Here is an 11,874-nt window from a genome sequence, read left to right on the forward strand (position 1 = left end):
TTTTCCAACACAACTAAAAAGTCATACTTAACCAGGCAAAATTCAAAGTGTGGTGCATGCATAGTCATTAAAACCATGTTACATGATTTCTTCATGCGTGTTGTATGAGATGCGCGCGCAACACCAGGGCCCATGTTTTTCGGATGTGTCGCGCTGGCTGTCGGGATTTCTCAGACGCTGTGGACATGTCCGCCATGTTTTTCATGGCACTGGGAGAGGATCAACCGAGAAAAATAGCATCTAAATCCATGTGAACGCGACCAGAAATGGCTTTTCACATTGAATTTCGACCGAATGAGAACCAATGAATCCTTCTATTGTGGAAACAGCGGAGTCCCTTGTGGATTTATACCGAGTTTTTGAGCGAATTCGGGCGGGATACATGTTTTCTTCGCATTCAATGTGATTGCGATAGGGGCCAACAATGAGTAAACTATCGTTCCGAGCGCGAGCGCTAGACGCCGCCAAACCTCTCCCCATATACCGCAACAAAGACCTTCCAGACCTAAATGACTGCGTTTCGATCAACCGGGCTGTGCCGCAAATGCCTACGGGGATGGAAAAAGAAGAAGAATCGGTAAGAAAACGTTTTAAAATTGAGATCTCTTAAAAAAAAAAATATTTCAGGTGCACAGCAGGGCGATTGTATTCTCGATACGTTTACGCAACGTCTTGTGCGTATGTTCTGTCTATGCTTAGGGTCCTTCATTTCACGCTCGTTGCGTAGTAAATCGTGGTCTTTACGCCAATTTATACTCTCATAGCGTAAATAACGAGGCTTCTCTGTGATTGGTGACGCTTTCTTCGACTAGTGACGTGAATGATTTTACGTAAATGTTCTTGGTTGCTATTGATAACAAACAGGCGTGCGTTGTCGTAACAAGTTAGCTAAGCTAACATTAGCAATGAGTTTCTTATCCAACTGTATACGTCTGAAGTAGGTAATTAAATAAAGTAACTACTGTATACGAGTTGTTAACTTGGGTTAACGGTTAGTTAACTTGGGTTAACTCTAGCTAGCTGTCTTTACTAAGTAACTAACAGGAGATGTGCGGGTGGCAGATGGCTATAGGCGCAGTAAAAGAACCGTGGCCCACTTGTTAGACTAGCAGGGTAGCTAGCTACTTCTGCCTTTGATCTGTGTTCTTGTTACATCAGTGCAGATGTAGTTTTGCCTGCAGTCAAACAGCAATGAAAGGAGTCCTACACCTTTCAAGTTGTTGCAGGAGGTTTCATCACTGCAAACCGCTGTTGGTTTCCCTGTGCAGCTGTGCTGCCAATGAACCCAGGCCATACAGAGTGTTATTTGCAGACAAAAACGGTCTTGTCTGCTCTCCGTTTGTACAGTATATGAAAGGCAGCCTCTTGCAGTCATGCTATGCAAACATGGGATTTATTTAATTTAAAATACAGAGCAGGTCAGTTACAAAATAAACACATTAAGATAATCTCATTCTTTCTCTCCCTTACTCACTTGTATCTGGTTCTTTCTCTCTCTCTTCCTCTCACTCTCGCTTTCTGAATTGTGCAAATATAGGGTTTCAAAGAAATTGAATATTTCTCTCCCTCTCTCAGGAGCACCATCTCCAGAGGGCCATCTCTGCTCAGTCGGTTTTCAGGGAGAAAAAGGAGAACATGGTCATCCCGGTGCCTGAGGCGGAGAGCAACATCACTTACTATGACCGCCTCTACAAAGGAGAGCTCAGGATCCCCAAACAGCTCTTCCACATCCAGCGTCAGTAGCATTTCCTTGGAAGCAGCCTCACACACACGCACGCATATTGACTCAGAGGACAAATGTCGACAAGCTATCAAATAGTTTCTGAAAGGTTGCGTGCCAAATCTGAATAGTGACTCTTTGACCAGCTAGCTAGTACATATGACTGTCTGTCTTTTAGCCAAGGTTACAGGACAATTGATGTCAATTGTTACCACACTTTCACAAGATGAAATCTGTCCAGCAGCCGACCAACTGTATTTGGTTAAAAAGGCCCTACACTAAAGCATTTGCACCAAGAAAGCCTTTGCTAACTTCATTATATCCTCTCTTCCTCCTCTCACAGCCCTGGGTCTGGACAATGAGCAGCCAGACTACGACATGGACTCAGAGGATGAGATCCTCCTCAACAGACTCAACCGCAAGATGGAAATCAAACCCATACAGTTTGAGACCATGGTGGACAGGTTGGAGAAAGCCAGCACAAATCAGGTAACATAACACCCTCCGTCTGGACCAGCAGCAATTGTGTTATCAAAAGAGGTTCTCTGAGTTAATAGAAGATTGACCTGGTTGTAATGCTGTGTTAAGAGGCGTTTGCTCTGGAAAATAATCAAGAAAACGGTGTAATAAACTAAACTTTCATCTCACATCTTCTCACAGATGGTCACTATCACAGAGGCCAAACTGCTGCTGAACGAGGATGACTACCTCCTCAAGGCAGTGTACGACTACTGGGTGAGGAAGAGGAAGAACTGCCGGGGCCCGTCGCTCATCCCCCTCATCAAGTTTGAGAAGAGGGACGGCTCCACCAACAACGACGCCTACGTGGCCTTCAGACGACGCACAGAGAAGATGCAGACCAGGAAGGTGAGAAATTAGAATCACATGGCTTGGACTGAAGTGTCTCCTCGCACTTAGATTACATGCAGTTTCAGTATTAGGCAATCATTTGCTGCTCTTTCAGTCTTTGATGGCCTTCATTGTAGCGACTCTTATTTTATTTTATTTATTTTATTTATTTTACTAGGCAATTAAGTTAATAACAAATTCTTATTTACAATGACGGCCAAACCCTAACCCGGACGACACTGGGCCAATTGTGTGCTGCCCTACGGGACTCCTAATCATGTCCGGTTGTGATGCAGCCTGGAATCGAACCAGGGTCTGTAGTGACGCCTCTAGCACTGAGACGCAGACCGCTGCGCCACTCAGGAGCCCCATTGCAAAGGAAACTTGTAAAAATTGTTTCTGTTCTATCAAGGCTTGGAGCTTTGCACTATTTCATTATTAATTGAATGATGTTGCATGTGATTTGTTTCATGTCACTCACTCAGGTCCCCTGTGTATGCTTGATGATCCTGAGGGTTGTTATAGTTGTTTGACCGTGTCTCTCGATGTTTAGAACCGTAAGAATGACGAGGCGTCCTATGAGAAGATGTTGAAGCTGAGGAGGGAGTTCAGCCGGACGGTCACCATCCTGGAGATGATCAAGCGGCGGGAGAAGAGCAAGAGAGAGCTGCTGCACCTCACCCTGGAGGTGATGGAGAAAAGGTGAGCCTTAAAAGCATTGGAGGGGGGTGTTGTGAAATTGTAGTCTGTGCCTTATTGGTGCCCTGTTTCTCACAATGCGCGTGTGACTGTAGCCTGTGTCCTGCTAGTGGAGCATGGAGGAACCCAGCAGGGCTTCCTGTGTAAGAGCAGGCTACAGGTCATGCCGGGTGGTCATTGTCGGAGCGGGCTGCAGGTCATGCCAAGTGGTCATTGTCGGAGCGGGCTGCATGACCTGCAGGTCATGCCGGGTGGTCATTGTCGGAGCGGGCTGCAGGTCATGCCAAGTGGTCATTGTCGGAGCGGGCTGCATGACCTGCAGGTCATGCCGGGTGGTCATTGTCCGAGTGGGCTGCAGGTCACCTAGTTTCTAACACTGTAACACGCTACTAGTTCCGGTGCTGAAAGAAAAGGCTTGTCTCAGCCTGTTCTTTCATGTTGATGGTGAATACCGTCAGTCAATATGAATGATGGTCAAGTTACAGCTGCCTATTTTATTTTACATTCCCCCCCTGTATATTGAATGAATGTATTCTTATTATTTATGTTTGTTTCCGTGTAGATATCAGATGGGTGACTTTACGGGTGAAGTCCTCAGTGAGGTGACAGCCCCTCTGGCTGAGAAGCCCGTCTACACAGTTCCAATCACTGTAACCAACGGGAACCGCCATAACCACAAAGCTGATATCAAAATCAAGGTAATATTAGGGTTTCTATCAACCATAACATTACCTCTTTTACCTGGGGGTGGGGGGTTTTACATTTGACCATCAAGCAGTTCAGAATAGGGAGATGCTGGAGGATGAAACCTGCAGCACACTGATCACATTTCAAAAAATTGAGTGCAGCAATGAACTCTTCTCACTCTGATCATTTGACTCTGAAGAAATCTTGTCTGTGTGGCTCTGACACTTAACGACCTTTAACTCCACTGTCTTTCTCTTTCAGACGCACAAGTCAGGTGGTCTCCAGCACCATGGGTACCACCACGTCTCGGTGGAGGACGAGGATCCCTTTGACTTTGTCAGACCAAAGAAAAAGTACACCAGGCGGGAACCTCTGTGCCGCCCCGGCAGGCCTGCCAAGCGCCAGCACATCGTTAACAAGGCCGATATTAAACAGTATGACTTCCACAGCTCTGGAGAGGAGGACTACCCACTGGTCAGTACCTCTGAGAACAGGGTTCTGATGATCATATCATATCGAAGAAGTTCATGCGTTATGACATATTTAGGTTGTGTGCAAGTGTGCATTTTATAGTGTTGGTTTTGTCTTCTTCAGTCTCCACCATCAGAACCGGACGAGGAGAATGATCCAGATGGAACGTTTGCCTTCAGAAGGAAAGCAGGATGCCATTACCTTGCTGTGAGTCTCACTGCAATCACAACTGTAATTAAAGTATATTCTCTCACATTCATTTGCAATTCCACACATTATTAGTATCGGTGGTAATATTGTGCTATTGGGTCTAGTCTGTGGCTAAGGTGGTATTTGATCCTGTCTGTATATCACTGTGGTAGCTAGCCTAAATGAGTAACGGTTTCCTCTGTCTCTTCAGCCCTGTTTGGACCAGACCTCCGGGCTCCTGTGGGATCACCCTGAGTTGGCAGGGCTGGATGCTCTGCGGCATCGTCAATCACTCACCGCTCTCTCTGTACCCCAACGTTGTGTGGGACTGGCCCGTAGGAGGGTGGGCCGAGGTGGCAGGTACGTCACAGCATACCTCTCACACTGCGTCCACTTATTCTCCTTAGAAATATTTGTCTTCGCTGTCTTCTGTTCAGATAGTTATGCTATAGGTTAGGTATATTGTAGGTTAGGTATTTATCGTGACTTTGATTTAAGTCTATTCATAAATGTTAACTCGCATTATGATTTATCAGAATGAATGTTTCTCCTCTTCTCTCAGGGTCCTGTTGGATCGGGCATCGTCAGACCTGGATGGAGTACTGAAGCAGCTAGACTCAGCCGTCTTCAGCTCCTCCTTCCCCAAGGGCCTTTCTGCGGTTCCAGAGCTCTCTGACCTCCAGGTACCCTCACAGAACCATCGAACTATGCCTGGCTCTGCATCCTCGCTGACAGACCTTCTGAGCAACATTCAAGCCCTGAGGTGGCGCTTTTTCAGACCTAGGTCCACACAGGGTGACGGCAGTGGGGAAGGGAGGACGGGTAGACCTTCCATGGACAACAGGTTGTCTGGAGGGCTGTTTGTCCACACCAAGAACAGTGGCTCAGGTGAGCTCCTCCTCAACACCATAGTGAAGGTCCATCTTCCACTTTTCAAGCCTCTACCAAACATAATTTAACTGTATACAGTTTCTATCTTGGCTATATTGTGATAGTACTGCTTGTGGAACACATTTGGTTTTTCTGTTAATTTTCACATTGTGGTTTTTGTTTTCCTGTCAGCCCCCCTGGTCTTCCTCACATTACTCTACAGAAACTGTTCTCAGAGCTGCCAGGAAATGTTGATTCACAACTCCCAATCAGAAATTATTTGTTCAGGGAAGTGGAAAGACTGCCACTGAACCGTAGCATGTTAGGAGGTTGCATATTAAGGAACTGGCCTCTCTCCTCATTCTGTTTGCAATTTCCTTGGCTGCTTCTTCTCTCTGACCCCTAGTGTTAAGGAGTGGCACCGCAGGCAGTCTTCATCTCCTCCTCCCTTCAAGGATGCTGTATTACAGTCTGCTCGTCTTCCCTCCCTCGTTGCTGTGTACACCACCTTAGTATATGTATTGGTCTCTCTTTTATCTCTGTTGTTCTTAGTCTGATGGCCTTGATCTCCTGTATCTGCAGGTGGCATCACAGAGGAACAATACCAGGTCCATCAGCAGGCTCTGGCCCAGATGCAGAAACAGCAGCTGGCTCAACTGCAGCTGAAAGCTCCTCCTCCCCAGCAGCATTTCTCACTGCCCGAGCGACAAAACACACAGGTACACAGTCTTTCACCCCTTACACAGCATTCCTAATGACTACAGTCCAGTTGGTGGGGCAGAATGCATTTTCATTTAATGTGTTGATAGGTTTCAAACAGCTCCGTGTGTGTTTGGATGACTGCTATGGCCGTGTTCTGTTCTAAAGACTGTGATTATATTGTGTTGTAGACTGCTGGCTCCACTGACTGTATCATATCAAAGACTCTTGACTCGGCCGGCGCCCATTTTGCTGCGTCAGCTGTGATCAGTGCTCCAGGCCAGGTCAACAATGAGAACAAACCAGACAACACCAGCGTCAACGGGGTCGTCCAGCCTTTAGGTCCGCTTCAGAATATATCATACATTTGAAATCTTATGGACTACTCTCAGATATTATTTTGTTGTTGGGTTCCGTAAAGGAATTGAGTCATTGCTAAATGACCACCCCACTTAATTAATTCACATTTTAAGATATTTGCTTATTCAGGTAATAGGCCTACTCAGGTTTGACGGTGTCATATCACCTCTCCTGCAGGGACCTCCAGACCCCCTCACTCCACCAGCACATCCCAGGGCGGCACAGGGTTGGACAGGTCAGGTCGGACCCCCTCCAGCGGTGGCCCTCTGCTCCCTGCTTCCCACTCGACCACACCCCAGTCTCTGCCTCATCACCGGGGCCACGGCAGCGCTGTCTCCCCTGCCCACCACCACCACAATGCCCGGCCCTCACCGTCTGCCTTGAAGCTGGCCACCATGGCCGCAAGCAGCCTGGACCGCGTGCCCAAGGTGACGCCTGCCATCGGCAGCATGGCCAGGTAAGACCTTTTAATTTCTTCTTTCGTTTAGAATGGCTGATATACAGTACCAGTCAATAGTTTGGACAGCTACTCATTCAAGGGTGTTTATTTTTTACTCTTTTCTACATTGTAGAATAATAGTGAAGACATCAAAACTATGTAGTAACCAAAAAAGTGTTAAACAAATCAAAAATATATTTTATATTTGAGATTCTTCAAAGTAGCCACCCTTTGCCTTAATGACTGCTTTGCACACTCTTGGCATTCTCTCAACCAGCTTCATGAGATAGTCCCCTGGAATACATTTCAATTAACAGGTGTGCGTTAAGGTAATTTGTGGAATTTCTTTCCTAATGGGTTTGAGCCAATCAGTTGTGTTGTCACAAGGTAGGGGTGGTATACAGAAGATATCCCTATTTGGTGAAAGACCAAGTCCATATTATGGCAAGAAGAGCTCAAATAAGCAAAGAGAAATGACAGTCCATCATTACTTTAAAACATGAAGGTCCACCAATAAGAAGAGACTTGCTTGGGCTAAGAAACATGAGCAATGGACATTAGACCGGTAGAAGTCTGTCCTTTGGTCTGTGTACAAATTTGAGATTTTTGGTTCCAACTGTTGTCTTTGTGAGATGCAGAGTAAGTGAACGGATGATGTCTGCATGTGTGGTTCTCACCGTGAAGCATGGAGGAGGTGGTGTGGGGGTGCTTTGCTGGTGACACTGTCTGTGATATATTTAGAATAAGGCAAACTTACCCAGCATGTCTACCACAGCATTCTGCAGCGATCTGCCATCCCATCTGGTTTGGGCTTAGTGGAACTATCATTTGTTTTTCAACAGGACAATGACCTAAATACACCAAGGCTGTTTGACCAAAAAAGAGCCACTAGAGCTAAATAACTCTAATGTTCACAACCACATATACTTTGAACTCGTGAAAAGTGGGAGATGCTGTCAAGAAACACTGGCATATTTTATCATTGGACTCAGCTTTGCCAGCTGAATTTAAGAATCCACCACGATAAATTGTTCCATGCCAACTGCCAGCCACAAAAAAAAATCAGCCAGGCTCTTTTATGCCCTCTTCCCGAATGGCAGCTATAAATGCAGAGGTTGTGCACAGTGCAACAATATGAAGTGTGTATTTCTGCCACCCACATACAGGAAAACGGTTCGACATTATGTGCTCCACCACCCATGTTATCTAAATTATTAAATGTCAATGTGGCCTGTGATACATTTTTTTTTTAAAGATTTTGTGGCATAGAGAAATGTATGATATCAAACAGGGGAGGTGATAGTAATAATACTCTGAGCAAAAGATCATTTTTAGATTTTCACCCTCTAGACATTATTTCTTAAAGGTCTTAATGATGAAATGCCTATGTATGTTATGTTGTAAATTTGAACATGAATTATACCCCTATTTCAGATTTACTTTGACATTTTTCTTGCGCGGTACACTATGATTTATGAAAACTTGCTTGGTAGGTCTATGTCCTCATTGTGGTTTTACAGACGTGTTAAATACGTTTTATGTACACACTTTATTTGAATATTTATGAAATTCATATTATATTTGATAGTGCGTATTTATTTTCCCTCAACTCTAACCCCCATTCGATGTGTGGAACGGATGTGGGTGGGGCTAGGTCAACATAAGGGTGCTAATTTTAAAAACTCACAAAAGCCCTGACGAAGGCCATGAGGCTGATACGTAAAGCTTATTAAAGAGCAGTGATACTGTCGAGCAGTGTGCAGGGTTCTTCTTTCTCATTTTATTCAACTGTTACCATGCACCTGCAAAAAAGATAGATGTGCGAGTGCCTTTTTTAAATTAAGAATCAAAAATATTTTGATTTAACACTTTTTTTTTTTGTTGGTTGCTATATGGTTCCATATGTGTTATTTCATAGTTTTGATGTCTTCACTATTCTACAATGTAGAAAATAGTACAAATATAGAAAAACCTTTGAATGAGTAGGTGCGTCAAAACATTTGACTGGTACTATACATAACTTGTTTTTAATTTTCCAGGTGTACCAATTTGCTTTTTATCTGAATAACGAATGACTATTTCTTAATTTTTTTCAGGGATAATCACGAACCGGAGAGACTTGCGTTGAACGGTATTTCAGAGACCACAGTACCAATGGAGGTGACATAACCTCCTCCCTTCCTCCTCCTCTCAGACCGGTGAATGTGACAAACTAACTCGCCTCCGCTAGGAAGAATGCAAGCCCCAGCCACCAGAGGGCAAGCATATACAAGGACCTATACAGAATCGAGCATATCAAAATATTATAACAAATTTGTCTATTATAAATGTACATTTTGTAAATTGGGAATATCACTAACTTGTAAAATAGTATATTTGTATCATTGGTATTTTTTTTTTTCTGTTACTTGAATTCTAGCGAATTTGTCATCATGCTTTTGCACTTGAAAATGCAAAAAAAAAATGTACATGTAGAAAAGCAAAAAAAAGACATGTTTGTTGGGATCATGAGCATGAACCACGGATCCTGTATCACTCGTTTTCACTATTTATTTTGCAATGTTTACATTTTTGTATCTCTAAAGAGGAAATTAATCCACAAAATGTGGACATCGGTGTTGCTAGCATATTTTATTATTGTGCTTTTTTTTCTGAAGATGGAAAAATTATCCTGATTTTTGATTTGGTTTCACAAATTGAATAGATATGGTCTTTTTGTAAGTAACATTAGATTAGTAATGGTATTTTCCCCTTCAGACAATTTATTTTCTGTTACTTTGTCAGTTGTAACAGGAATTGTCTTTTTAATTCTGTTTTTTATTTTTTCATTCGATGCAGAATTGTCCAAAAACAGTGAAGACATCTTAAATGTGCCATTCGCCATACAAACCTATTTATTTAAATTGACTTTGAAATGACAAATAAATGCATCCTAAGATCTATCTGCAAATGTAAAACAGGAAAACATTTTTTTAAATATATTTGTCTTTTTAAACAGGTAGGGAGCCAATGAAGAGTACATAGGAATCTTACCATTCTAATGTATTACGCGGTAAAATCGGGAAGATTACTTGGCAACTCTGTTGAATGACTAACCCTTTGGATTTGGGGGGTGCAGATCAATATTTTGGGGATTTTTTTTTCTCCCTTGGTGAAGGGGCAAGAAACATGTTGAAACGATGTCTGATGGTCGGTGCTTGACCTCCTGTAGATTAGTGTAGTTGATGTAGTGATTCCTGTACAGATATTAGAAACATGTTTAGATAATTATCTAGTGTTCATGCACTATTTCTTCAGACATACATGTTTCCCTGTTACTTGTTCTTGGAGGGTTTCAGAAAAAAGTGCTGGGAAATAAACATATCTATTCATATCAGTATATTAACTCTTTCCTCTTGTTTGCTATTTCTTCCCCCCGAAGTGAATTATGTATTTAGCCTTAAGTGAAGTTTTACTCAAAGTGATTGTATGCTACATCTGTTACTATGTTTTAGTCTTCAGAATGTTCTATACTGTGCTTAGTAGTTATCCTTCACTGCAGTCTGAAATGTATTCCGAACAAGATCAAGAGTGAGGTTTTAGTCATGTAAGGTAGGCCAACTAAAGACATGGACCAGCCTGGTCTCATAGACTAGACGTAACATAGTAGAGGTAAATTTGAGATGCTCAAGTTAGTATATGTTTGGTTTATGTTTACATAAGACATGGTTACTTGAGGCAAAAACAAAAGCAGTGTGGTTGATCAGGTGTACAACTCTTAACATCTCGCAACCTGTTCGAATTTCATCATGGACAGTTATAGCTACTTTGCAACTATTTAGCAGGTTCGCTAACCCTTCCCCTAACCCAGCTATGTTACATCTATGAGACCAGGTTGAAAGGACCCGTTATTAGCATTGGGAACATCAGAGGCCCCCTCATTCATAGGAAACCCACTAGAGGGAAGCATTGGGTTGAGTGATTAGCTTTCAAAGGATCATATTTATCGAATAAGAAGCATGAGCTGGTGCACACCCAGAGAAAAGTATTTTGTATAGAGGTGCTGACTAACTCAGAATAAACTGCAAGCTATATAGAAAAAAAATAGCTGAACATATATAAATTCCCAGTAATTTATTGGGCAAAACATCAACGTTTCGGCATCACTGTGCCTTCTTAAAGGATCATATTGGACCATCAATTCTATTTTACACAGAAATGTCTTATGTGGTGATGAGTTAAATTAGGGGACTAGGTGTATAACAAAATTTGCAAAGTAATATCAATGGCAATAACTTATTTTATCGTTTATTAATATGATTTCACTACTGCTCCCAAAATTGCATAGGTGTCATGTTCGGGATGCAAGCACGTGATAAACTGCAACATCAGCATCCCCATCACTTGGCTGGACCTAGATGGGATTGACTGAACAGCATCAGTGCGACGAGCTTCAAATTGGTGGATGCTGGTTATGATGCAAGGCGCCGTCGGTGGATACGGGAATACTGGAAGTCTGAAGCAAATATTTGACCACGAAAAGGGAAACTTGAACTCAAGTACATAACAGACAGACCATTCATCAAGCTATTTTTTAAAACTTGAATTCAACCTACCACCGATTGTTTAATTGACAGGAATGGACGCTCGAGATTGAATTTCAGCGAACCACAATGGAAAGGAGTGGTTAACGTCACATCTTCGAAGAAAACTGGTGTAAACTTCACGATAAGCAGAGAAAGTTATTTTGGATATCTGGTTGGATACAACGTAGTACTGTGGACATGGCGGATGCTGCTGAGTGCGGTGTGAAAGTGATGTGCCGATTCAGGCCCTTGAACCAACAGAGGAGACAAATACATCCCGAAATTCAAGGACAAAGATACGGTGGTAATAACGGTGAGCAAAACAA

The 11,874-nt window shown here is 43.0% G+C and overlaps 1 protein-coding gene across 3 annotated transcripts; it reads left to right on the top strand.

The window, feature by feature from the left end:
- Nucleotides 1-146: 146 nt before the first annotated feature.
- Nucleotides 147-10,368, top strand: LOC115155536 (enhancer of polycomb homolog 2). Of its 3 annotated transcripts, none has more exons than XM_029702226.1 (14): nucleotides 147-577; nucleotides 1,576-1,735; nucleotides 2,064-2,209; nucleotides 2,381-2,587; nucleotides 3,123-3,271; nucleotides 3,831-3,966; nucleotides 4,217-4,429; nucleotides 4,550-4,657; nucleotides 4,827-4,975; nucleotides 5,178-5,503; nucleotides 6,068-6,204; nucleotides 6,376-6,526; nucleotides 6,722-7,001; nucleotides 9,080-10,368. In XM_029702226.1, the coding sequence occupies exons 1-14, from the start codon at nucleotides 425-427 to the stop codon at nucleotides 9,150-9,152; spliced, it is 2,388 nt and encodes a 795-aa protein (XP_029558086.1). In that variant the 5' UTR covers nucleotides 147-424; the 3' UTR covers nucleotides 9,153-10,368. The 3 variants fall into 3 exon arrangements, with proteins under 3 accessions (XP_029558086.1, XP_029558087.1, XP_029558089.1); XM_029702227.1 differs by having other exon boundaries at nucleotides 148-577; nucleotides 4,550-4,633; XM_029702229.1 differs by lacking the exon at nucleotides 147-577 and adding an exon at nucleotides 854-941.
- Nucleotides 10,369-11,874: the final 1,506 nt, after the last annotated feature.

Source organism: Salmo trutta, chromosome 20 (genome assembly GCF_901001165.1).
Source record: "Salmo trutta chromosome 20, fSalTru1.1, whole genome shotgun sequence".
NCBI lineage: Eukaryota > Metazoa > Chordata > Actinopteri > Salmoniformes > Salmonidae > Salmo > Salmo trutta.

Coding starts and splice junctions, on each gene's coding strand:
- LOC115155536 (XM_029702226.1), top strand. CDS start 425: ATGAGTAAACTATCGTTCCGAGCGCGAGCGCTAGACGCCGCCAAACCT. Junction 578..1,575: donor TGGAAAAAGAAGAAGAATCG/GTAAGAAAACGT, acceptor TCCCTCTCTCAG/GAGCACCATCTCCAGAGGGC. Junction 3,272..3,830: donor CTGGAGGTGATGGAGAAAAG/GTGAGCCTTAAA, acceptor GTTTCCGTGTAG/ATATCAGATGGGTGACTTTA.